Source organism: Coregonus lavaretus (assembly GCF_964263955.1).
Source record: "Coregonus lavaretus genome assembly, chromosome: 28".
In the NCBI taxonomy this organism is placed as follows: Eukaryota; Metazoa; Chordata; class Actinopteri; order Salmoniformes; family Salmonidae; genus Coregonus; species Coregonus lavaretus.
This window is the reverse complement of record NC_140015.1, coordinates 11,238,544-11,266,415: the sequence shown is the minus strand read 5'-3', so window position 1 is coordinate 11,266,415 and position 27,872 is coordinate 11,238,544. Positions and strand designations below refer to the sequence as shown.

The 27,872-nt window shown below is 46.1% G+C and overlaps 1 protein-coding gene across 1 annotated transcript; it reads left to right on the top strand.

Annotated features, from left to right (window-relative positions):
• Positions 1 to 66: 66 nt before the first annotated feature.
• On the top strand, positions 67 to 27,872 carry LOC311104266 (zinc finger protein 652-like). The gene is made up of 6 exons (XM_084146053.1): positions 67 to 147; positions 8,077 to 9,638; positions 10,346 to 10,493; positions 12,267 to 12,382; positions 25,729 to 25,873; positions 27,173 to 27,872. The coding sequence occupies exons 2-6, from the start codon at positions 8,628 to 8,630 to the stop codon at positions 27,778 to 27,780; spliced, it is 2,028 nt and encodes a 675-aa protein (XP_084002179.1). The 5' UTR covers positions 67 to 147; positions 8,077 to 8,627; the 3' UTR covers positions 27,781 to 27,872.

The following is a 27,872-nucleotide window of genomic DNA, read 5'->3' as shown; positions in this document are numbered from 1 at the left end:
AGGAAATACATTTGCAATCGAGCATGCAATAGGATTATCAAACAGTGGAACTCCAACAGTAGCTGGCTCTTTTTGTGCGTCTGCAGCACTCCAGAATCCATGTAACTCTGATTGCACGAAATGAGAAAGAGGGCGCTCTCACCGAGGGTAAGGCAACAACATTTATCTACAAGTTATTGTATATTTTTAAATGTATTTACAAACATGACATTTGTCTACAATGCAAGGATTTTCTTAGTGATTTTCTTGTCAAGGTTATTATCAAGCTAGACTACTGACAAACCGTCAAAAGCGGTCGAATTGAGTATGTAACGAGCTGTGCGCTATCAAGCTAGGTTTTTCTTCGGGAAGAGGATTTTTTAAAAGATTCTTGTAGCTATGATTGTTAAACCATTTTATTAACAAATATTGACATGTTTAACCTTGATTTGTGTACACGTTGTATAAGATTTGATGCTGCAAGATTGTATATTGGTGTAAAATCTCGGTTTATCCGATTTATATCTGGGAGGTTTTGGGTTAAAAAAAAGTGAAAGTCGTCTGTGATTAGCTAGGATTTGCTAGCTAACGTTAGCCGTGTGCCATGGTGGTAATTCACAGTTGCGCTAGCTATGTTAGCTAGTATTATTTTTGGTGAAACGGACAGTGTGTGGCGAACTTGATTAGCTACGTTCATATTATGTATTTTGTTAGTATGTCGATGTCCAACCAATGTAAAATAAAAGCATCTGTATTTAGATAGCTACTGTAAATTGAATCTACCTTGCTAGTTGTTTGTAAGCTAATAAATTGGCTAGCGGAACGGCCTTCCGTCCGACCGTCTTGACCAACCAATGTTTCCTTTTTGTTTAACCCTTTCTTTGCTACTATTTTTTAAAAGTTGGTTGTTACCAACAAAACTGCATACAATCGTGTAACTATTGTTAATATGCGTTGCTTTGGAGTTTGTAGGATTCAACTAATATAGCCATCAGAATTGTATCAATCGTTTAGTATTTAGAAAAGAGAGCGCCAAATTGACGTAGCTAGCAAGTTAACCTAGCTAGCCAGCTGGCGAAATAGCTAGCTAGGCCAGATTGATTGCAAGCGAAACATAGTTAGCATTCGTACTAGCTAGTCTGTTATGTTTGAGAAGGGGGCAAAGGATTGCTTTGCAGTGCAGTGTCAGCCGTGATTTAGGCCCAGCTGCAGCATTGCCAGATCTTGCGAACAAAAAGGCAACTTTTATTGAGCACAATGTCGGTTGTGCAGACGCTTTTATGAAGTGGCCTTTGCCTTGCACACGTTCGTTGTGTTGAATATAGCCTAATTTCTAAAACCACATTCAGACATTGCGCTTCCAGTTCCTTCATATCACATTGTCAGACCCAACTTCATAGATAAATGCTTTTGTCAATAGTAGCTAAATGGCAAGCTCTCACTAATAACTGTGACATGTATTTTAAGGGCTTTTACTTTAAGGTTGACAGACTTCTCATCTGTCAAAACTGAGACTCACCATGGACCATCTCATTAGCCTACATCAGGGTTATTCAATTCCGGTCCTGGAGGGCCGAAACACTTCTGTTTTTTATTTCTACCTGGTAGTTAATTGCACTCACCTGGTGTCCCAGGTCTGAATTAGCCACTGATTAGAAGGAGAGGATGAAAAACAGAGGTGTTTCGGCCCTCCAGGACCGGAATTGAAGAACCCTGGCCTACATTGTAGCATTTCATCATCCGATCCTTCCTTCCCGCTCTTCCTTTCCTGTGTTGTCACAGAGAGGGAAAGAGCTAGAGAAAGAAATGTAGCCCATGCATTCGGATAGAGATTAGGAGAGCGCAGAGGCCTGTGGAGGTTTTAAAGCATGTTGATCGCCTACCACTGCTGCCCATCTATCTATACCTATAGAAAACTTAGGCACAAATACCTACAGGAGCATGGGGCTCCCCTACTGTGCGCCACACAGTGAGCTGGTTAAGGTCTTATGAGTTTGGAATCAGGAATGTGAACCCTCACACATTTGCCTCAAAGGGAAAGCTCAATAAATTCCACAGAGGGAGGGTGGAATTCAATGCTGCAGAATAATGCATTGAAACGGTGGTGAGTGAAACTAAACCTCTGGGAAGGATTCACCTGACCCACTGTGATGCACACCCTTGACATGTCACTATCTACTTCCAATTTACCAACATGAAGTTGCGATTACCATCTGCACAGGATTTAAACCCCATCTTGCAGACACTTTCGACGAGAGGGAGCAAAGTTCGTATTTGAAATCAGCCCAAACAGTAGTGCAGAGCGATCGTTTTTTAAACAACTAATTGACCAATGTCCGTTCAAATATTTGAATTCCATTTTGTTCCGTTTTTTTCTGTGAGCTCAATGCAGACATTGCACAGTTTCTCTAGAGATAAATCAGATCAAGCCCGAACTGTGCAATGTAGTATGGAGTTGTAGTTTCCAACAGGCCAATATTCTACAAAGTTTAACGCAGAAAACGTGGGAATTAACTACAATGACCGTAATCCTTTGCTCGCCAACTGTCAGGTCTATGTTTCTTTTACTCCTGCTACATAAGAGACAGAAGAATGCGAGATCAAGAGGGATAGAGAGCAGTTGCTTCACGAGGTATCTCTACCTGAAAATACATTATCTAAGTGATTGATAGTTGGTATTCAGCAGTCATAACAGTATGCCATATTTACTTTGAAGAACTACTAAAATAGTGATTTTTGTTAGACGACATAGGCAGCAGCTCTATAGAGATGAGATGATGACTTAGAATGAAATAATAGTCATCAATTAAAACAAATGTAATATACACAACATCAATATTTTATTAAAGTAATGTGAATAAATGATGGTTAATAAGTGATCAGCAGTAATGGGCAGTCACTACCATCATGGGACTTTTATTAATTGTTTTATTCTGTGTTACAGCATTTAACCCACATGATACATAGTGCATTTAATGTATTAAAAAATATATCGAAATAGAAAACACATTTTTCATAATCGAGCTGAAACAGGACCAACCTCAAAAAGCATGAATTGCTCAGCACTACCAAACTGAAAAAAGCGGAGCCACAAATGATCAACGTTACGCTGAATTTAACCTCGAAATCTGACAAGGTAATCGTGCAATTACCATTGATATTGTGAAGTCTTCTCTCTTCCTGCTCACCACATCAAAGGGCTTTGCTCTCTCATTGTGAGTGAAACTCTACTGTGACTCATCGAAGTAAGGATTTTACTAAATGCGAGTTGCATAACCTCAGCTGTCCTGTGTGGTTGTGGAATGTTTGCACATGCACTCTTGGCCACCCCATATCTCACTCTCTGTTTACTTTGACATATTAGTCATTTAGCAGATGCTCTTATTCAGAGTGGCTTACAGTTAGTGAGTGCATACATTTTTTTTTTTTCATACTGGCCCCCCGTGGGAATCGAACACTGTTTGATCATGTTAATGACTGGAACAGCACTAAGTTTGTGCAAAGTTGTCATAAGTTCTGGTCAAGTAATTTCTTTGCAAATCTTCACTGAGCAGAACGAACCCTCAGTCTTCAGTGTAAGGCACGTGTCAAACTCATTGCACGGAGGGCCGAGTGTCTGTGGGTTTTCACTCCACCCTTGTACTTTATTGAATTAAGGTCACTAATTAGTAAGGACCTCCCCTCACCTGGTTGTCTAGGTCTTAATTAAAAGGAAAAAACAAAAACCTGCAGACACTCGGCCCTCCGAATGAGTTTGACCCCCTTGGTGTAAGGGTAGGCCTACACGTGACCATTTTGTCCATCTGTCTGCACTATACATCAGGAAAGCACTGACTAATTTGACATGCACTCCACTCAGAGGGCTCATCAATGTACAGGCCTGTCTTCTTAACCCTACTACGTTCCTGTACATGTGCATCATAAGCAGCTGTTAAGAGAGAACAGGGCCTATTCGATTGGTTCTGGCAGATCTAACATCACATCTGCACACGGGGCAGGAGAGCATCTGAGGGAGTTTTTAATGCTCCAGTAGGTGAGACGAGGTGCTCTATGGAGCGCAGTGCCCTCCACTCCCTCCTCTTGTGGTTGTAATGCACTTAGTGCGGTCCAATTCTCAGAAAGTATCAGACAGTCAACATGCACAGGAAGAAAGGTGGTGGGTGGGTGTGTATTGTTTTGCTTTTTTCTGTCCTCTGATTCTTTTCTTTTTTTGTCAACACATAGCAGTAGCCATTTTGTTTGTGTATTTGAGTCACTCTGTTCCAGAATTGTACTTCTCGCAACTTGAGTGGAGTGGAGTGTAGTGGATAGAGGAGGAGGTGGAACCAGAGAGTTTGGGTCTCTGTGTGGATCTCCGCCTCAGACACAGTCCAGCGGCCTCATCTGTTATTAGAGGCCCTCCTTGGCTTGAAAAGTTTCAGAATCACACTCCACATCTGAACAGGCTGCTTTTAGACTAGATCTGGGAATTGCCAGGGACCTCAAGATACGATATTGTCACGATACTTAGGTACCGATACAATACAGTGGGGAAAAAAAGTATTTAGTCAGCCACCAATTGTGCAAGTTCTCCCACTTAAAAAGATGAGAGAGGTCTGTAATTTTCATCATAGGTACACGTCAACTATGACAGACAAAATGAGGAAAAAAAATCCAGAAAATCACATTGTAGGATTTTTAATGAATTTATTTGCAAATTATGGTGGAAAATAAGTATTTGGTCACCTACAAACAAGCAAGATTTCTGGCTCTCACAGACCTGTAACTTCTTCTTTAAGAGGCTCCTCTGTCCTCCACTCGTTACCTGTATTAATGGCACCTGTTTGAACTTGTTATCAGTATAAAAGACACCTGTCCACAACCTCAAACAGTCACACTCCAAACTCCACTATGGCCAAGACCAAAGAGCTGTCAAAGGACACCAGAAACAAAATTGTAGACCTGCACCAGGCTGGGAAGACTGAATCTGCAATAGGTAAGCAGCTTGGTTTGAAGAAATCAACTGTGGGAGCAATTATTAGGAAATGGAAGACATACAAGACCACTGATAATCTCCCTCGATCTGGGGCTCCACGCAAGATCTCACCCCGTGGGGTCAAAATGATCACAAGAACGGTGAGCAAAAATCCCAGAACCACACGGGGGGACCTAGTGAATTACCTGCAGAGAGCTGGGACCAAAGTAACAAAGCCTACCATCAGTAACACACTACGCCGCCAGGGACTCAAATCCTGCAGTGCCAGACGTGTCCCCCTGCTTAAGCCAGTACATGTCCAGGCCCGTCTGAAGTTTGCTAGAGTGCATTTGGATGATCCAGAAGAGGATTGGGAGAATGTCATATGGTCAGATGAAACCAAAATAGAACTTTTTGGTAAAAACTCAACTCGTCGTGTTTGGAGGACAAAGAATGCTGAGTTGCGTCCAAAGAACACCATACCTACTGTGAAGCATGGGGGTGGAAACATCATGCTTTGGGGCTGTTTTTCTTCAAAGGGACCAGGACGACTGATCCGTGTAAAGGAAAGAATGAATGGGGCCATGTATCGTGAGATTTTGAGTGAAAACCTCCTTCCATCAGCAAGGGCATTGAAGATGAAACGTGGCTGGGTCTTTCAGCATGACAATGATCCCAAACACACCGCCCGGGCAACGAAGGAGTGGCTTCGTAAGAAGCATTTCAAGGTCCTGGAGTGGCCTAGCCAGTCTCCAGATCTCAACCCCATAGAAAATCTTTGGAGGGAGTTGAAAGTCTGTGTTGCCCAGCGACAGCCCCAAAACATCACTGCTCTAGAGGAGATCTGCATGGAGGAATGGGCCAAAATACCAGCAACAGTGTGTGAAAACCTTGTGAAGACTTACAGAAAACGTTTGACCTGTGTCATTGCCATTAAAGGGTATATAACAAAGTATTGAGAAACGTTTGTTATTGACCAAATACTTATTTTCCACCATAATTTGCAAATAAATTCATTAAAAATCCTACAATGTGATTTTCTGGATTTTTTTTCCTCATTTTGTCTGTCATAGTTGACGTGTACCTATGATGAAAATTACAGGCCTCTCTCATCTTTTTAAGTGGGAGAACTCACACAATTGGTGGCTGACTAAATACTTTCCCCCCCCACTGTATGTATTGCGGTTCTCATGATTCAATATGCATTGCGATTCGATAATGCTATTTTATTGAAATTTGACGTTCCAAACATGTTACTCACTATATGTCTGCTGCAGAGAGACAGAAAATTAGTTTTGATCAGTCATGGAAATAAAAGTGCTGAAAACATGTTTGCTCACTGTTTAAAAAGAAGATGGAGAACAGGCTATAGGATGAAAAATACCAGAGTTTTGGCGTAGGTTTCTTGTAGTAGTATTATTATTATTATTATTATTATTATATATATTTTTAATAGCAAATCGATACTTGGAGTTAAAGTATCAATATAATATCGTACAAAATAATATTGCGATATGTAACTATCGATTTTCTTCTCCCCATCACTATTGTAGACTGTCTGTAGCAGAATAGTTATGAAGTCATCGCTTGAAAGGTGTGTTCTCTAATATCAATATCTGTCTTGATTATTGCATTGATTTGAAAGCAGCTGTGGAATCTCCCTGTATATTATGTTTTTGAGTTAGAGGGTGGTTTGCTAAGACTTCAGTAGTAGCTCAAGTTAGGTGGAGGTAGGTTATGTGACGGTTAGCCTATATTGGGCCGTTGAGCAGAGGATGTTTGTTGTTTATGAGAGAGGAAATGTTTTTCTAGTGGCTCTCGAAGTCGTTGCAAGTCAAGAAACCCACCCCAGTGCTGAGTCAGCATCCGTGCCCATCTGGGGTCAAACGTGGAAATAACACAAAGCTTAAAGTTGTAGCTATGTCTGACTTAAATATTTGAATTTCGATACTGGTGTCATCGTCAAGCACTGTGCCTTGAGGGTCACTACCACGACAGTGCTATAGAGGCAGGCAGTAAACAACCCCTCAAAAGCCAAGTAACAAGAATATTGCAAGAGCTTCGTTTATATTTACAAACTCTCTCATACACACAGTATATATTTTTTGTTCTTTGATCACTTGCACACATGCGCTTTGCAGTCTCACGCACTCTGATGTACAGTTTCCTGTGGTTGAGCTCGCTTTACAGCTCCCATACTGTGGTTATTTTGTGCTCTGTAACTGCCACAATAGGTGTGTGTGTGGAGGGGGGGGGGGGGACATTTATAGGCGTTACAGGACTAGTGCAAATCATACATGCATTGAAGTAGCACATCCCCAATATATATATATATTTTTGTGATCCAATTGACATTTGAGTCTCTTATCCAGAGCGACTTACAATTAGTGAGTGCATACATTTTTCATACTGGCCCCCTGTAGCATGAGTTCAAGAAGCCAATAGAAATAGGAAAATACCTGGAAAAGCATATTGCTTACTTTTTCAATACGTTTCTTGAAAGATAGGTCTGCAAGATTGCAATATTCATTGCTCTGTCATTAGTCAGGTCGTTATTGTAAAAGAGAATATGTTGTCAATGACTTACCTGGTTAAATAAAGGCTAAATAAATACAACTATATTGTATATTTCATACCAGCTTATGAATATTATTATATGTCAGTGTATTAAGTGTGACTGCTATTAAAATGTGAAAGCTGAGATTGAGGTATTGAGATGTGAAACTGGTGTTTTTGAAAGCCGGTTGTGTAGCTGAGATGGAAGATGGGTTTTATGATTAAATGTGACCGTATAATTTTTGGATGATATGATGGTATATATCATGTCTGGTTAACAAGATGGTGAGATTGATGAAAGATGATTGTCCTGAAAGAATAAATAGATTGTGAAGAGCAGGAGTGTGTTTGGGGTGAAGTCCTCTCTCAAAGAGCTCTGATGCGTGTGGTTTGGATGTTCACACATGGCAGTGAAACGGTTGCGGTGAAGCATGGCTTAGTCTCAGTTCACAACGCCTTCCCTAGGTTGTAGTTTCACATCAGACACACTTGCTCTATGAGGCAGCACCACACGCTAGTCACACAATTGAGCCTAATCTCTCTTGTTCTCCTTTTCTCTTACTCTCCCTTTACTCTCCATCTCACAGGCGGCAGATTGTAGATGGCTCCTGAAACGAGGCACAGAAGTTCTGACTGCAGCTCCAAGTCCGGCGTGAAGCTCACCCTCAAGACAGAAGCTTAAAGACTGAAGCCCTGATGGACAATATAGCGTTGACTGCCTCGCGGAAGAAACTAACCTGAGAGGCTTCATCTGCGGAGAGACCGAAACCTCATCGAGGTTGAAGGGCAGACACACTAACTTCCAGAGAAGCTTTGAGAGTCAAGCTCAACAGAAGCCTATGGAACAAAGCTGTAGCAGAATGTCACTTACTCCGGTCTGTCCTCAGTCTTTGTCCTGTGGTGAGCATGGAGGCCCTGTTTGAATCTGGGTGAAGCTTTCTTCCCTTCACCCCTTCCTCCTTCCTGTCTCCTCAGTGGCGGGAGGGGTGGGGGATTGCTTCCGTTCCCCCTGCCCCTCCTTACAGCATAGCGAGGGTACTCTCACAGTTTAAGAATACAAACACTGCTAACAAACCTCTGGCTGTGCTTCAACTAGCACTACTACAGTCTTCCCCTCCCTGCTCCCTCTCCCGCACACATGAAATCCTGCCAGAGCCTGAAGGAAGAGGTGTCCAGCCCCGGCCCAGGTGGGATGTCCCAGGAGGAGAACCGCAGAACGCAGCAGGTGGCCCAGTCCTACTACCAGTCCCCCGCCTCCGCTCCCGACCTGGACCTAGCGGGCAAGCTGTACAAGCGGGAGGGCGGGGGCAAGCCTTACTCTGTGCTAGTGGACAACAAGATGGCAGCCAAGACCCCCATGGGTGACCAGACCCCCGGTCAGCTTCCCCCGCAGCACGTCACCTCCCCCCAGCAGCAGTACTACAGAGAGGGGACAGTAGGGCAGGAGGGGGGCGTGCAGGGGGCCCAGGCAGGCAACGGGGGCACCTCCGAGGACTCGGAGGAGGAGGAGGAGGAAGAAGAGGAGGAGGAGTCCTTCAAGCGTGAGCAGATCATCGTGGAGGTCAACCTGAACAATCAAACCCTTAATGTATCAAAGGGGGACAAGTCCGCCCCCCAAACCGACGCCTCAGAGAGACACTGCAGTGAGGAGGAGGAGGATGATGAAGAGGAGGAGGAGGAGGAAGAAGATGAGGAAGAAGAAGAGGAGGAGGAAGAGGAGGAGGAAGAAGAAATAGAGAGCCGTAGAACGAGAGCCAAGAGGGCTCGGCGTGGGGTGGCCCCCGCTACCAGCCAGCCCCGGAGGAAGACCCAGTGCACCGCTCTGAGCACCACCACCACCGGCATGACCACCAGGGGCCGACGGAAGAAGACCACCCAGCCGCCCAAGAGGACGCGCCGGACTGCCAGGGAGGGCAAGGGGACCCCCTCCTCAGCTGTCTCTGCCACAGGGGATAAAGCGGATGGGGAGGAGAGGGAGACGCTGGCGTGTGAGAAGTGCCCACGCGTCTTCAACACCCGCTGGTACCTAGAGAAACACATGAACGTCACACACAGACGCATGCAGATCTGTGACAAGTGTGGCAAGAAGTTTGTCCTGGAGAGTGAGCTGGCCTTACACCAGCAGACCGACTGTGAAAAGAACATCCAGGTAAGGAGGAGAGCTGGAGTGCGTCCCAAATGGCCCCCTATTCCCTATACACTACTACTTTTGAACAGAGCCCCATGGGAGCCCTGGCGGCAGGTAGCTTAGTGGTTAAGAGCGTTGTGCCAGTAACCGAAAGGTCGCTGGTTTTAATCCCCGAGCCGACTAGGTGAAAAATCTGTCGATGTGCCCTTGAGCAAGGCACTTAACCCTAATTGCTCCTGTAAGTCGCTCTGGATAAGAGCGTCTGCTAAATGACAACAACAACAATAAAATTGTACACTATGTAGGGAATATGGGGTCGTTTGGGATGCAGCCCTGGTCTCGGCTGTTTAAATAGATGTACAAGATGTTTTTGACATGAGCAATCAAAACAACTCCATTGATTAGGTACATTGGCTACAGTTACTTACCAGGCACAGTGAAACTAAAATCTCAGTCTGTCATCAGGGCCAGATTTCTGGGCTTTTGATGGATGTAATTAACGTTTTGTCCAGCAGAGGGAATCGGAGCATTAGGAACCAGCCAGACAGATACTGTTACAGCAGTGTGGGGAAACACCATCTGCAGCGCCAGACACTGTGATTGGCTCAGCTGCTACCTCGTGTTCTTGGATTCTGTCAGGGTGTATCAGGCTAATCAGTGTCACAAAACAACAACGATCATCACCTGTTACTTAATGTGTTATTTGTGTGTGTTTTTCTGCTGCTCAGTGCGTCTCCTGCAACAAGTCTTTCAAGAAGCTGTGGTCGCTGCACGAGCACATCAAGATTGTGCACGGCTACGCGGAGAAGAAGTTTGCCTGTGAGATCTGTGAAAAGAAGTTCTACACAATGGCTCATGTCCGCAAGCACATGGTTGGTAGGTGGACCCCAGTTTGTCTGTTCCTGCTCTCCCTGGTAACTTCCAAATGTCCCTAATAGTATATACAGTGCCTTGCAAAAGTATTCATACCCCTTGGACCTCTTCACATGTTATTGTTACAAAGTAGGATTTAAATGGATTTCATTTTCATTTTTGTCAACAACCTACATAAAATACTCTGTCAAAGTGGAAGAAAATGTTGATAAAAAAAAAACGTTTATATAAGTTAAATATAGTTGTTGAATAAGTATTCAGCTCCCTGAGTCAATGTTATATAACACTTTTGGCAGCGATTACAGCTCTGAGTTTTCTTGGGCAAGTCTCTAAGAGCTTTACACACCTTTATTGTGCAATATTAGCCCATTTTTCTTTTCATAATTATTCAAGCTCTGTCAAGATGTTGGGGATCATGGCCAGACAGTCTTGCCATAGATTTTCAAGCAGATTTAAGTCAAAACTGTCGCTTGGCAACTCAGGAACATTCACTGTCTTGTTGGTAAGCAACTACAGTGTAGATTTGGCTTTGTGTTGTAAATGATTGTCCTGCTGAAAGGTGAAAACCTGAAGCAGGGTTTCCTCTAGGATTTTGCCTGTGTTTAGCTCCATCCCGTTTCTTTTTATCCTGAAAAACTCACCAGTATTTGCCAATGTCAAGCATACCCATACCATGATGCAGCCACCACCATGCTTGAAAATAAGGAGGCCGTTACTCAGTGATGTGTTGTGTTGGATTTTCCCCAAACATAAGGCTTTGCATTTAGGCCAAAAAGTGTATTCCTTTGCCGTGTTTTTTTGCAGTATTACTTTAGTGCCTTGATGCATGTTTTGGAATATTTGTATTCTGTATATTTGTATTCTTCTTTTCACTCTGTCATTATTGTGGAGTCACTACAATGTTGTTGATCCATCTTCAGTTTTCTCCCATCACTCTAACTGTTTTAATCACCAATTGCCTCATGGTAACATCCCTGGGTGGTTTCATTCCTGTCCTGCAGCTCAGTTCAGAAGGAAGACTGTATCTTTGATGTGTCTGGGTGGCTTAATACATAATCCACAGCATAATTATTAACTCGACCACGCTTAAAGATATATTGAATGTCTGATTTGTTATTGTTACCCATCTACCAATCACTGCCCTTCTTTATGAGGCTTTATATGAGGCTTTAGAAAAGCTCCCTGGTCTTTGTAGTTTAATCTGTGCTTGAAATTCAATATTTGACTGAGGGACCTTACAGATGTTGTATGTATGGCGGACAGAGGAAAGGTTAGTCATTCAAAAATCATGTCAACCCCTATTATTTTAGAGTCTGTAATTTATTATATGATTTGTTAAGCCAAATTTTACTCCTGAACTAATTTAGGCTTGCCTGAACAAAGGGGCTGAATACTTAGGCAACGACTATATTTTAGTTATCTACATGGAATTATTCTTCCACTTTCACATTAGAGTATTTTGAGTAGATTGTTACAAAAAATGATAATTAAATCCATTTTAATCGCACTTTGTAACATTAAAATGTGAAGAAATCCAAGCGGTATGAATACTTTTGCAAGACTGTGTACATCCGTCTCAATTGGAAATAACTCACCCTCTTACCTTTCTTGTTCTTATTCATGGAGCAACATTCAGATCTCTCACTTTTATTGAGAGAGAACATAAATACTCCTTCACTTTTGAGCACAATGAAACACGGTTTTAACGCCCCAATATTTATCCCCCGTCCCTCTCTGGTAAGTGCTCTTCTTTAACCTGTTCCTTTCTCTCTGCAGCCCACACTAAGGACATGCCGTTCACCTGTGAGACCTGTGGCAAGTCGTTCAAGCGCAGCATGTCCCTGAAGGTGCACTCGCTGCAGCACTCTGGGGAGAAGCCCTTCCGCTGTGAGGTGAGCTGTTTAGACTTGTAGTCACACTGTCCATCCCACACTCAAACACAAACAGACTGAAACAGAAGATGTATTTCCCTTTATAGAGTATTGGAAGAAATTGAGATCTGCACACTGTCAAAAAAAGAAGAAGAAGAAATCCAAAACTGAGGCTTGAAAGCAAAATAAAGATGTTTATTAAAACATCATGGTGCCCTTCAAAATCATGAAAGGTGAAAACAAAACAAACGTTTCGGCCTCAGGCAATCATCAGTTTATTTATTTTTTATTTTTTTTAATTTTTTTTCCCCTCCACCTTTATTTAACCAGGTAAGCCAGTTGAGAACAAGTTCTCATTTACAACTGCGACCTGGCCAAGATAAAGCAAAGCAGTGCGATAAAAACAACAACACAGAGTTACATATGGGGTAAAAAAACAAAGTCAAAAATACAACAGAAAATATATATACAGTGTGTGCAAATGTAGCAAGTTATGGAGGTAAGGCAATAAATAGGCTATAGTGCAAAATAATTACAATAGTATTAACACTGGAATGCTAGATGTGCAAGAGATTATGTGCAAATAGAGATACTGGGGTGCAAAAGAGCAAAATAAATAACAATATAGGGATGAGGTAGTTGGGTGGGCTAATTTCAGATGGGCCGTGTACAGGTGCAGTGATCGGTAAGGTGCTCTGACAACTGATGCTTAAAGTTAGTGAGGGAGATAAGAGTCTCCAGCTTCAGAGATTTTTGCAATTCGTTCCAGTCATTGGCAGCAGAGAACTGGAAGGAATGGCGGCCAAAGGAGGTGTTGGCTTTGGGAATGACCAGTGAGATATACCTGCTGGAGCGCAGACTACGGGTGGGTGCTGCTATGGTGACCAATGAGCTAAGATAAGGCGGGGATTTGCCTAGCAGTGATTTATAGATGGCCTGGAGCCAGTGGGTTTGACGACGAACATGTAGTGAGGACCAGCCAACAAGAGCGTACAGGTCACAGTGGTGGGTAGTGTATGGGGCTTTGGAGACAAAACGGATGGCACTGTGATAGACTACATCCAATTTGCTGAGTAGAGTGTTGGATCAGTGGGAATCGATAGTTACCGGAGTGTAACTCCAAATCAAATCAAATCAAATTTTATTGGTCACATGCGCCGAATACAACAGGTGCAGACATTACAGTGAAATGCTTACTTACAGCCCTTAACCAACAGTGCATTTATTTTAAACAAAAAAGTAAGAATAAAACAACAACAAAAAAAAGTGTTGAGAAAAAAAGAGCAGAAGTAAAATAAAGTGACAGTAGGGAGGCTATATATACAGTAAAATAAAGTGACAGTAGGGAGGCTATATATACAGGGGGGTACCGTTGCAGAGTCAATGTGCGGGGGCACCGGCTAGTTGAGGTAGTTGAGGTAATATGTACATGTGGGTAGAGTTAAAGTGACTATGCATAAATACTTACTTAACAGAGTAGCAGCAGCGTAAAAAGGATGGGGTGGGGGGGCAGTGCAAATAGTCCGGGTAGCCATGATTAGCTGTTCAGGAGTCTTCTGGCTTGGGGGTAGAAGCTGTTGAGAAGTCTTTTGGACCTAGACTTGGCACTCCGGTACCGCTTGCCGTGCGGTAGCAGGGAGAACAGTCTATGACTAGGGTGGCTGGAGTCTTTGACAATTTTGAGGGCCTTCCTCTGACACCGCCTGGTATAGAGGTCCTGGATGGCAGGGAGCTTTGCCCCAGTGATGTACTGGGCCGTACGCACTACCCTCTGTAGTGCCTTGCGGTCAGAGGCCAAGCAGTTGCCATACCAGGCGGTGATGCAACCAGTCAGGATGCTCTCGATGGTGCAGCTGTAGAATTTTTTGAGGATCTGAGGACCCATGGAAAATCTTTTTAGTCTCCTGAGGGGGAATAGGCTTTGTCGTGCCCTCTTCACGACTGTCTTGGTGTGTTTGGACCATGATAGTTCGTTGGTGATGTGGACACCAAGGAACTTGAAGCTCTCAACCTGTTCCACTACAGCCCCGTCGATGAGAATGGGGGCGTGCTCAGTCCTCTTTTTTTTCCTGTAGTCCACAATCATCTCCTTTGTCTTGGTCACGTTGAGGGAGAGGTTGTTGTCCTGGCACCACACGGCCAGATCTCTGACCTCCTCCCTATAGGCTGTCTCATCGTTGTCGGTGATCAGGCCTACCACTGTTGTGTTGTCGGCAAACTTAATGATGGTGTTGGAGTCGTGCCTGGCCATGCAGTCATGGGTGAACAGAGAGTACAGGAGGGGACTGAGCACGCACCCCTGAGGGGCCCCCGTGTTGAGGATCAGTGTGGCAGATGTGTTGTTACCTACCCTTACCACCTGGGGGCGGCCCGTCAGGAAGTCCAGGATCCAGTTGCAGAGGGAGGTGTTTAGTCCCAGGATCCTTAGCTTAGTGATGAGCTTAGAGGGCACTATGGTGTTGAATGCTGAGCTGTAGTCAATGAATAGCATTCTCACGTAGGTGTTCCTCTTGTCCAGGTGGGAAAGGGCAGTGTGGAGTGCGATAGAGATTGCATCATCTGTGGATCTGTTGGGGCGGTATGCAAATTGGAGTGGGTCTAGGGTTTCTGGGATTATGCTGTTGATGTGAGCCATGACCAGTCTTTCAAAGCACTTCATGGCTACAGACGTCAGTGCTACGGGTCGGTAGTCATTTAGGCAGGTTATCTTAGAGTTCTTGGGCACGGGGACTATGGTGGTCTGCTTGAAACATGTTGGTATTACAGACTCAGTCAGGGACATGTTGAAAATGTCAGTGAAGACACTTGCCAGTTGGTCAGCACATGCTCGGAGTACACGTCCTGGTAATCCGTCTGGCCCTGCGGCCTTGTGAATGTTGACTTGCTTAAAAGTCTTACTCACATCGGCTACGGAGAGCGTGATCACATAGTCGTCCGGAACAGCTGGTGCTCTCATGCATGCTTCAGTGTTGCTTGCCTCGAAGCGAGCATAGAAGTGGTTTAGCTCGTCTGGTAGGCTTGTGTCACTGGGCAGCTCGCGGCTGTGCTTCCCTTTGTAGTCTGTAATAGTTTTCAAGCCCTGCCACATCCGACGAGCGTCAGAGCCAGTGTAGTATGATTCAATCTTAGACCTGTATTGACTCTTTGCCTGTTTGATGGTTCGTCGGAGGTCATAGCGGGATTTCTTATAAGCGTCCGGGTTAGAGTCCCGTTCCTTGAAAGCGGCAGCTCTACCCTTTAGCTCAGTGCGGATGTTTCCTGTAATCCATGGCTTCTGGTTGGGGTATGTACGTACGGTCACTGTGGGGACGACATCATCGATGCACTTATTGATGAAGCCAGTGACTGATGTGGTGTACTCCTCAATGCTGTCTGAAGAATCCCGGAACATGTTCCAGTCTGTGCTAGCAAAACAGTCCTGTAGTCCCCGGCTACTAGGAGCGCTGCATCTGGATGAGCGTTTTCCTGTTGATTAATGGCCTTGTACAACTCATTCAGTGCAATCTTAATGCCAGCATTGGTTTGTGGTGGTAAATAGACAGCTATGAAAAATATAGATGAAAACTCTCTTGGTAAATAGTGTGGTCTACAGCTTATCATAAGATACTCTACCTCAGGCGAGCAAAACCTAGAGACTTCCTTAGTATTTGATTTTGTGCACCAGCTGTTGTTTACAAATATACACAGACCGCCGCCCCTTGTCTTACCGGAGTCTGCCGTTCTGTCCTGTCGATGTAGCGTATAGCCTGCTAGCTGAATGTTATCATTGTTGTCGTTCAGCCACGACTCCGTGAAACATAAGATATTACAGTTTTTAATGTCCCGTTGGTAGGATAACCGTAATCTTAAATCGTCAATTTTATTCTCAAAAGATTGAACGTTGGCTAATAGGAGTGATGGGAGAGGCAGTTTACTCGCTCGCCGTCGGATCCTTACAAGGCACCCGGATCTGCGTCCACGATATCTCCGTCTCTTCCTCACGCGAATGACGGGGATCTGGGCCTTGTAGGGTGTCTGTAGGATATCCTTCGCGAACGCCTCGTTGAAGAAAAATTATTCGTCCAATTCTATGACACCTGTACTCCAGTTCTATGAGTGGAGCGGAGCACCATAGGGGAGCTCTGCTCCTATTGGTTTACCCCGCTGCCTAGGCAGCGAACAGCCTGAGAAAAAATTATGCACACACCTGCAGCCAATAGGAGTACAGGTGTCCATGTAAGAGGGGACGCTTCCCCTCAATCAGCCTCCCGAGAATTATCTTCAGCGAGACTAGAGAGGGCCTTAAGTCCTATGGGGCTCCGCTCCACTCATAGAACTGGAGTTACACTCCGGTAACTATCGTTCTATATCGTGGAGCTCTGCTCCCATTGGTTTAAGGCAGAGCGCAATGCTCCAAAATGTACTCCCTGCCGAGCCCAACACTTCCCATCGAAATGAAAAGGTCGGGCCTAGCAATAGCTGCGACCAAATCCCGCAGTACTGTAACACACTGTGTCACAATATACTGCGTCCTCGGTTCAAATCCGCCCCACCTAGTCCAATGGCATCACCAATGTCTGGTGGGCAGATAACCAGAATATGGGCCATACTAATCTGTACTAGCAGATAGATGGTACCTCAATATCCTGTTACAACAATACCGACCACTAATGGAATGACACAAAGTGTCACTCTACATTGTGTACACGGTAGCCCGCCCCACTCAATCTATGGAACCCCAAAGATTAGTGGGCAGATCCCAGAACATGATTCATACTAATCTGAACAAGCAGATAGATGACGTCATATTCCGTCAAAATTGTCATGACCGGTCCAATAGTACCGTAACCAAGGTTACTACTATTGTCCCTCTTCATTCCGCCGCAACCCAGTTCTTCACTGGTGGGCAGATCCATACATGCCTTCTACTGTACTGAACATATCAATCAGGAGTCATGCTAAAACATGTCTCTCCATCAGAAGCGGACCTGAAAGAGACCCGTCTCCTCGGTCCTGCATTCCTCTCTCTTACCTCAAGTCCTCCCCTCAGCCACGCTGAGTACAGACTGAGCCAGAGAGTTAGAAGACATATCCAAGAGATAGAAACTGATAAATGGAGACAGTGACGACCACGACGCCGCTGCACAGATATCCTCTACCCCTGTTCCTCTGAAAAGGGCAGTAGAAGCCGCTACTCCACGAGTGGAGTGGGCTCTTATACCCTGAGGCAATTGTCGCCCCGCTGCCTCATAAGCTGTCTCAATGCCTTCGCAAAGCCAATGAGACAGACCCTGTTTCGAAAGTGGTCTACCTAGTGCAGCCGCACCGTGACACACAAACAGCTGAGGCGATGACCTAATCGCTGCTGTGCGCTCAACGTAACACGCCAAAGTGCGCACTGGGCACAGGCGATGGAGCCTTTCCTCTCTCCTCTCCCCATGAGGAGGGGGAGAAAAAGCCCACAACTCCACGGTCTGTGATCTATATGAGCTCTTAATAACCTTCGGCATAAATGCCGGGTTAGGACGTAACACCGCTCTGCTCAAATCGCCATTAATGGCAAGGCAGTCGGGTCTCGTCGAAAGAGCACACAAATCACTGACACGCTTAGCAGTAGTCAAAGCGAGCAACAGTGCCGTCTTCATAGACAGCATCTTGAGGGGTATTTGATTCAATGGCTCGAATGACGACTCACAGGGCGCTTCGAGTACCAAAGCCATATCCCACTGAGGAAGCGTGGCTCTAGGCATTGGCCTAAGCCGCCGCGTTCCTAATAAGAAACGTTTCACTAGAGGGTGGCTGAAAACGGTGTCTCTGCCAAACCCCTCGTGACAAGCTGAAATCGCCGTTGCAAACACCTTAATGGTGGCAGGCGATCGCTGCTTATCAAACATAAACTGCAGGAACGAGAGTACACTCTCAACCCGACAGTTCATGGGGTCTACATTCTCTGTGACACACCACTGTGAAAACACGTTCCATTTACTGGCATACACCCTGGAAGTGGAACCGGCACGTGAACCCTGTATGGTCCTGATTACTGAATCAGATAACCCACGGCGCTCTAGCCTGTCCCTCTCAGGAGCCAAGCCTTCAGTGGTTGGCCGATTTATGGGCAATCGCCCTATCGAGCCTCCCGCCTGAGACAACGCGTCCCGTCTGTGGAATTGGCCAAGGTGGCGCAATCAACATCTGACCATGGAGCCCCGGGCGATCGGGGGCCACCAATATTATTGACAGCCCGCCTGATCTCACCCTGGCTAACAGTGGGAGAATGCAGGACAGCGGTGGGAATGCATACAGGAGAACTCTCAGCCACGGTCAGTGCGCAAACGCGTCCCTCCCCAGTGGCGGTTCGTCCTGTTCCCTCAGAGAACCATAGAGGACAATGCGCGTTCACACGTGACGCGAATAAATCCACCTGGGCTCTCCCGAACTGTTCCCAAATCTGGAGAACAATTTCCGGGTGCAGACGCCACTCGTCGTCTCGAGGACCCCCTCGAGACATGAGGTCTGCTCCCACATTCAAGTAGCCCGGAATGTGTGCTGCTCTCAACGAGCGAAGGTGCTTGTGAGCCCACAGCCACAATTCCTCCGCCGACCGGTGGAGTGCAGGAGACCTGACTCCTCCCTGGCGATTTATGTAGGCTACTGTGGTCCGGTTGTCTGACCAGACCAACACATCGCGACCCCGAAGGGTAGACGCGAAGTGGGTCAGAACCAGTCGAACCGTTTCCAACTCCAAGAGGTTGAAGTGGCGACTCGAAAGAGGCCACACATCTCCTATCGCTTGGGTCTGACGTGTCCCTCCCCATCCAGTCAGAGAGGCATCTGTAAACACTGGAATGTAGGAGGACACTTTGCCTATTGGGACTCCGTGCGTGAGAACGCTCGGGTCTCTCCAATAGTTCAGATCTGCACTGAGCGAGAGAGGAACCACCACCAATCAATGACGTTGACGCACTGGGTCTAGTCTTAGTTGGGCGAACCATCGCTGCATCCTGCGCATGCGCAGGAGTCCCAGCGGGACCACGGAATGGGCTGACGACATGAGACCCAAAAGTGACTGACAGCGCAGTTACCGTATGATTCGGACGAAACCTTCACAGGGCTAGCAACAGGGCTGCCCTTCGAGGGTCCGAAATTCAAGCCCTCATCATTACAGTGTCTAGCTGTATCCCCAGGTAGACAATCTGAGGACTGGGCCAGGGCGCGCTCTTTATCCAATTCACAGCGAACCCCAGATGCGTGAGATGAATCACTGTCTGTGTCGTGTGAGTGAACGCCAGCTCTGCTGACGGGGCGAGAACCAGTAGGTCGTCTAGGTAGGCTAGTAGCCTTATTCCCTGACGACGCAACGGTTCCAATGCCGCCTCCACACATTTGGAAAACGTGCGAGGTGCCAGGGCGTACCCGAATGGCATCCTCGTGAACTCGTACGCCACCCTTTGAAAGGCGAATCGCAGAAACTTTCTGTGACGCGGCTGCACCGGCACATGAAAGTACGCGTCCTTTAGGTCTATGCTCGCACAAGTCTCCCTTCTGGACACATTACAGTAGACGCTTTGTCATTAGCATTCGGAAGGGCCGTTTGGCTACTCTCTCGTTGAGAATGCGTAAATCCAATATCGGCCTCATTCCCCCCCGTCTTTTTGGGCACTAGGAAATAGGGCGAATATAGCCCTTTGTTCCTTTGCTCCCGGGGAACTACTATGACCGCCTCCTTCGCCAAAAGTTCCGTAATCTCTGAAACCAGAGTGGCCACGTTTTCGGGCGTTTTCATCACCGTCTCCACCACCCCCCTGAACGATGAAATTGGATGGCATAACCCTTCTCCAGCACCTGGTCTAGCCAGTGGGAGAGAGTACAGCTTTGCCGCCACTCCCAGCAATGCAGAGAAAGCGGAAGAGCGCGAAGCTGTGGTACTTTCAGTAGGAAGGACCTGTATTCCTCTATGGCCCTTGCCGCCGCTGTTCCCCAACACTGAAGTGGTGGAACGGCCCAAGGTGGGCCTCCCAAGAAAGGGAGAGGAACTATCAGCGCGTTCTGAGAAAAACGGGGGCGCCAATACGTTGGTTAAACTCGTAACCGTAGTATTCCGGCCCTCCATGAACGAAGCACGGTTCTGAACTGCACTGACTGAGGCGTTAGCTTGAGACAGAGCGCCGTCCCCGAAGAGCGATTGCGTCATCATTCCATTACCTGGCTGTGACTGCAGTCTGCTATGTAAGACCTTCACTCCTAGTACTCCTAGGAGTCTGCAAAGTGAGGTCTTCATGAGGTAAAGCAAGGCGGCGCCTTTTTACCTTAATCACACTCGCCTCGTGAGTGCTCAGCTACGCACCCTTGGTGTGCTGAGCTACACTCAGAATGGTGAACATCAGAGCGTTCTGAGAGAAACGGGGGCGCCGATACGTTGGTTACACTCGTAACTGCGCTGACCGAGGCGGTAGCCTGGGACAGAGCGCCGTCCTCGCATAGTGATTGCGTCATCAATCAGCTTGGTGGGCTGAGCTACACTCAGAGTGGTGGGGGAGAGACATAGAGAGTGAAGTGTTCTGAACGTTCTCAAACGTGTTATGGAAAAGGGGCTCTCTTGTGACAAAGTCAATTGGAGCCAACTCTTTATTAAACACATTGAAACATACAGTCTCCTCCGTACCCTCAACAGAAGGGTGGGGGGGAATAGTGGGCTCAGTCGGACCATGCGCTGTGCCAGCTCCCATTCTCTCCCCCTCGTCCCGTCATTGGCGCCGTCTCTTCTGAGTACCCTTAGGGTGCTGCCAGGTCGGCGCTCTGATCACCTCTCTCACCGGCGGAATCGTGGTAGAACCCGATCTACTGGAGGCGGTGGAGGTGGACGGCTTCTGTGGCGCGTGGCTAGACTTCCCTGCCAGTGGCAGGTGTCTGGCCAGCTGCTTCCCTCTCTCATCCAACTTAGCAAATTGCTCCGTCGTCTCTTTGACAGCGACTCCAAAGAGACCGTCGTCAGAGATGGGGGCGTTAAGCAGTGACGCTCTTTCGGCCTCTTTCATGGCCGTCAAACACAGCCAGACGTGTCGCTCCGTGACCACCGAAGTGGCCATGGACCTCCCCGCACAGACGGCCGACGCTTGAGTTAGGTGAAGAATAGCGCCAGAAATTCTGGACGCCTCTTCCACCTCCTCTCTCGTGAGCTCAGTCTTACCCGTTGTTAGACGGGACAGAGGCCGCGAGGAGGGCAATATTGTTAGCTGCTGCTACAGCCTGGGCTCCCAACGTGAAGGACGAGAATAAGGTCCGCCCTCCATCATATCCACCTCCGAAGCAGGGGGAATGGGGGGCAGCGCTATCTCTAGACGTCTAGCAGCTCTCTCAATGAGCCCAGGAAAGTCTGAGCGCAGAGAGGCTGCCGCGGAGGACATTGCTACTGACTTCCCGTGTGTGCTCATTTAGGACAACGTCGAGAGCTGGAAATCGACAGCGTTATCTTCATCCTGAGTCTTCGTCTCTTCGTAGGCTCTTCAGTCTAGTCCAGTCGCTGAAGATAAAGGGAGGCTGATTGAGGGGAGGCATCCCCTCTTATAGGGACACCTGTACTCCTATTGGCTGCAGGTGTGTGCATAATTTTGTCTCAGGCTGTTCGCTGCCTAGGCAGCGGGGTAAACCAATAGGAGCAGAGCTCCACGATATAGAACGTCAGCATGCACATCTGGCTTCTATTTCAAGGATAATTGCATGTCACATGATAAGCAAGAAAACACATCAGAAAATCTATGAATCAGTACCTAGTACAATAGAATGCATGATCTACATTATATACAAAAGCGAACAAAGAAACATAATCAATTATTGCTTTTACATATACTATGTGAACATTTCCTCCGAATATATAACACAGGATTGTAATAGAGATAATATAATAATATTTTGTAATAGGGCGCTAGAGACACCACTAGATGGGGGTATGGAACACCGATAAGTGGCAATACACTAGTTACAGAAACCCTTCAATAACAATTCTTCATTCATGCGTGATGGGGTGGAGAGTTTTTAAATGGAACATCCACCTGCATTCAGTCTGGAGAAGACTGCTTTATAGAGTGTATATACACACATTTTCATGAATATTCGTTTTATAGGGACAGTGTTTAACAGAGTATGAATAGTATTCCTTTTAATGTATTCATATTTGTATTAGAATCCTTAAATATTGACTTATAGCTGGTGAGGTTTGAATGGCTAACACAGACAAACTGGGCAGGATTCAGACAACTATGGGTTGTTTGAACAGAGGAATATGGCCTGCTGTATTGTGACTGCTCCAAAATGGTGATTACAATTGAACCAAGGCACACTTGACTACATATAAACTATCCCTAAATGTCTATGGTCACACAGTTGGCGCAAGGGCTAGCTGGTGTAAGCAACCATGTCTAGATGCAACATTAGCAGACCTTTGGTAGACCATGAATACACATGGTGTACAGAATAACTGGAATAAAAATACAGACGGGTGAAGTTGGATTTTTGGACTGTTTACTTTTTAAAGGACCAGTGCAGTCAAAATGCTGTTTTTCCTGTGTTTTGTATAATATTGTTGTACAACAGCTGATGAAACTAACACTTAAAGTGTGAAAACATTTGATCAGTGTTAATTCCTGATAGTTGCTGGTTGAAAAAAACTATCTACATAGGACCTTCTAATCAGCAGAGCCCTATACTACGAATTAGGTTTGAGGAGTTAGGAGGTAACTTTGGTCAACTCTGAATAACTGCTACAACGAGGCTCACCTTTTAGCCAGGTACATTTCTATGGTAAGGAATCCTTCATAATAATAATATGCCATTTAGCAGACGCTTTTCTCCAAAGCGACTTACAGTCATGTGTGCATACATTTTTAGGTATGGGTGGTCCCAGGGATCGAACCCACTACCCTGGCGTTACAAGCCATGCTCTACCAATTGAGCTACAGTTGACCACTTCATAACTACCTGCCCTGGGGCAAGTAACACCATTTTGTACTGAATGAAGTGTCTGAGCCACGAGTTGAGGACCAATAAAATCAGATTCCTTCCCTCTCACATAGATTGCATCATCATCCCCTTCATTTGAGGAAGACGACTGATTTAAATATTTTATTAATCAAATGTTTTTTTGCGTAAAAAAAAGTGTAATATTAAAATACCTATCACATTACACATTTAGTAATGACAGAATGCACTTCTAACGCTCATTTCGGACCATAGCCTGCTGAATTTGTAGGCTAACTTTTCTTTCATTTAGAATTTGGCACAAATGAAAATCTGGTACTGACTCGCCCATGGATTGATGTTTCAGCATGGTCTCAATGAAGAGTTTGGTGTTCGACTAGCAATGTGCGACATGCACACACAGTTACAAGCCTGCTAGAGTTAGTGGCAGGCGGACGAGCAATATCCGCCATCGTAGTATGGATTAAGCCTGAGCTGGAATGTGAAGCTAACTGAAGCTGGCTAGCCTTAGAAAACCCTGAGTAGATCTAGCTTCAATCGTAGTATACCCCTCAGGTTTTGCATGGGTGGAGTTTTGGTTTGCCTGGTGTTTTCACTAGGTGGTATAAGTTAATAGACCAATAACAGAGTTCTAACGTTCGCTAATTAAGTGAGAATGCCCGAGAAGCCGGTGTTTGGGGGATATTGGGAAATCGTGCCAATATATCCTCCAAACAACAGCTTCGAGGGCATTATCACTTTTATACAACGGGTTACCAACATATTCAAATAATGATTGACATATTTTTCATTAAAAACGTTATTTTGATGAATTTATTCATACTATTTCATCCTTCCACAATATATATTCCCGACACAAATCTAGGGTTGCTACACAAGTCGGCTGGGCGTTCGTTCTATCGGTTCGGTTGCCAGATCAAACAGTGCAGCCAGAATAACAACAGCATGTGCATTTGTTTAAGCTGTTTTCTAGTGACATTTATTTGGACACATCCATAACAATGAGCTATTGAGGCACGATTTCGCCTGGCATAGAACATTTGTTCTCTCGTCTGGACACTTGTTCAGAGGAGCTAGTCAACAACACAGCCAACACAATCACTTCAAACGGAAGCTGGAAAGACTGCAAACTATCTGCATTTTGTTTCGTTTTACCTTTTTTCAATTTTCAATTCTTTTTTTTTTCTTGACATTTCTTTGTATATATCCATAGAAATTATGCCAGCTGATTCATGATTTCGACTGGCTGAGAAACGCTGCCTGCCTGTCTGTCTAGTCCCGACTCCCGACACGTTCATTACTATGGGAGTCCTGGAGATCGAATTTGAATATTGAAACAATGTTGCAAATGTCGGAGAGACAGACAGCAAGGTTTATACAAATCTCCGCTGTTGAAAACGAAATGTTAGTCCAAAAGAAATGTGAGAATGTCTAGATGCTTTTTAAAGTTTATAAATTGCCTTGCTAGGCTGGTGAGACAGTGGATTGCACAGTCAAATGGAACGGCGTAAATAGGCATTTTTAACGTCATAGATTTAGCTGGTGGTAACTTGTGGAATAGACACCAGCTGGAATGCGGTTTTAACCAATCAGCATTAGACCCACCCGTTGTATATCGTTAGCTAACTGTCTGAGAAGGTAGTGTGCAGCGAACATATGTGCCTGTTTCGGTCTAAACTGCCACTACAAATAATCAAGTGGCCATGTAGGCATTCAATTACATGTAGTAGGATTAAGAGCAAAGTCATTTTCAGTTTGAATATTGCCCTTTAAAAAGCTACAGTAATCCTTACAAAAAGGAGCCATTTGCGGCTTCACAGTAACATTTTGGAATGTTCATTCAAATTGTTCAAATGAAATTGTTACTCAGTAACATGTTCGCCTCAAACAGAACCCTTGTTGAACTCACCTCAGGTGTTAGTCTGCATACCCTGCATTCTGGTCTATAGGACATTCTGTAGGAAGCAGGTACCACCACCCCCCAGGGGGGCCTCTGTGTGACCAACCACATAAAGGGAGGAGGGTTGTCGGGGAACATGTGGTTGGTTGGTTGGGGCTGTGGGGCTCCATGTGATTAAATGAAGCAACTCCACTAACATGTCATTACATTGTTATTACATAGTACTGCAGACCCAGTACTGGCATAGTGGGCTCCTTCTGCCACTGCATCTGTGTTAGGTGTATATTATGTTTGTTTATGTGTATATTATTATAGTGTTATTATATAGTAGCCCTTATGAATTTCCATTCCAGGGATGATAGTGTATGTGCTATGGCTACGTCCCAAATGGCACCCTATTTCCATATAAAGTGCACTACTTAGGGTCCCTGGTCAAAAGTAGTGCACTTACTAGGGAATAGGGTGATGTTTAGGACACCCTAAATGTCTTTCTGTCCTCCCTGTCTCGCTATAGAACTGTGCTGAGAGGTTCCAATATAAGTACCAGCTACGCTCCCACATGAGCATCCACATCGGACACAAGCAGTTCATGTGCCAGTGGTGTGGCAAGGACTTCAACATGAAGCAGTACTTTGACGAGCACATGAAAACACACACAGGTGAGACACACAGTGAACACACACCTGTTTACACTCACACACTCACTGAGGAATTTGAGTGTGACACAAACGTGCAATTACAAAGCACATCCTCAAGGACTTATTCCTATAAAAGCCTTAACTTTTTCCTGTCATAGAAATGTTTGAAACCAAAATATTCAGAAACTATTCTTCCAATAATGTTAGAAGCCAGACGTCTTCATTCGGAAATGCTCCCTGACCATAGCCATCCCATTTACTGGAGAGTGCATGGCCTTCAGTCTTGATCCCTAGTCAGCCAGTGATTCTCCGTAGATGCTCTATAAAAGGAAAGAAACAGGGCGTCCCAAGACGAGCAGTACCGAGACCTCGCCCAGTCTATATAATGAGAGGGTGGTAAAGCATCAGAGTGGTGCCTCTCCGCCATGTCTACTTATAATGACTACCCTGACACATGCTATATTACATCTTACGTTTTCTCCCCTGCCACTTTTCTCCTTTCCAAAGCAAAACATAGGGACCAGGCCTTGTTCTTTTTCTGTCTTTTTTATTTAATTTCTCCCTCCCTAGTGTGGGTGGATTCCCTGCACTCTGCCCTGGTGGTTCTTTTTGTAAGTTGTAATTATTTTACCCCTCTCCTCTCCCGGCCGCCGCTGACCAATTTAGCCTCCTGTGGTCGGAGACACACCCAGTGATGCCTTGGCACACACTTCTTCTTCTCCTTCCTCCTTCTTCTTCTTCTTCTGCTTCCTCCCCTCAAGGTTGATCCTTTCCTCTGGAACGTACCTACTTCACGAAAGTTGCAGAACATTAACAAAAGGCTCCAGTATAATTTGTCACAATTAAATTATTCGCTGTCATACTGTAAATGGTTTACCGGAGCCTCTCAGAAAACATGTAGCTCAGATTAAAGCCGAGAGATGCTTTGAGTATGCTGTGAACGAGTGTACGGGGGTGGTAACGGGCACATTGAATGAAAGGTTAATGAGAGCAGCTCTCGAATGGAGATCCGCTGTTCATTTTCACATCTCCTCTTATCCCAATGTGTGAACTGGCATCGCTGCCTGCTGAGTGGGTGGGTTGACAGCAATGAACCCTAAAACTCTCCTACATTGTCTGAGTGAAAAGTTAACTTCTTCATGTAGTTCAGAGAGGTTTAATTAGCGCAGGACAAGTGTTGCCAGGTGGTATATTATTATTTTCATGCGTGAAGTTCTGTGACGTGTGAAAGTTAAACTAATTAGGGTGATCTAGTCCCTGAATCTCCTATCTATCCCCTCTCTCTCTCTCTCCTTTCTCTCTGTCCCTGGTCCCTTGCAGGAGAGAAGCCGTTCATCTGTGAGATCTGTGGGAAGAGCTTCACCAGCCGACCCAACATGAAGCGCCACCGCCGCACCCACACAGGAGAGAAGCCCTACCCCTGCGATTTGTGCAGCCAGCGCTTCCGTTTCTCCAACATGCTGAAGGCCCACAAGGAGAAGTGCTTCCGGGTCACCAGCCCTGTGACCCTGCAGGCCAGCGGCCTCCCCCTACCTCTCCACCTCTCTGCCAACGCCCCCTCCTCCTCTGGCCCCGGCCCGGGCCTCGCCCCCTCAGCTGCCACCACCTCCGCCCCTCTGGGCCTCAGCCCGGCAGGGGGGGCTCTTCCCCCACGCACCCCCGTGGGACACGCCACCTTCTCCCACCTGCACCTGTCCCCCTCTCACCATCTCCCTCACCACCACACGTCGCAACAGCAGCAGCACCACCCCGGCACGCCCCTGCAAGCGCCCCCTCTCCCCCACCACCACCTGCATGTGCCCCCTGTCTCCCCTCCCCCCGCCCTCTTCAAGAGCGAGCCCCTCAACCACTGTGGGCAGGAGGACAGCAGCTACCTGCGCTACATGGCACCGCAGGACAAGGGCCCCGGGGCCCCCCAGCATCACTGAACCCTATGTGGGCCCTGGGCTCAAGGCCTGCCACACCACCATACCCCCACCCCAACTCTCCCTGTACCTGGCCCCTGGTGTAGAGCGGCCCC

What these genes read in the sequence shown, in the direction of transcription:
- LOC311104266 (XM_084146053.1), top strand. Translation starts at nt 8,628, where the DNA reads ATGAAATCCTGCCAGAGCCTGAAGGAAGAGGTGTCCAGCCCCGGCCCA. An exon ending in AGAAGCCCTTCCGCTGTGAG is followed by an intron (nt 12,383 to 25,728) that starts GTGAGCTGTTTA and finishes GTCTCGCTATAG; the next exon opens with AACTGTGCTGAGAGGTTCCA. An exon ending in GCACATGAAAACACACACAG is followed by an intron (nt 25,874 to 27,172) that starts GTGAGACACACA and finishes GGTCCCTTGCAG; the next exon opens with GAGAGAAGCCGTTCATCTGT.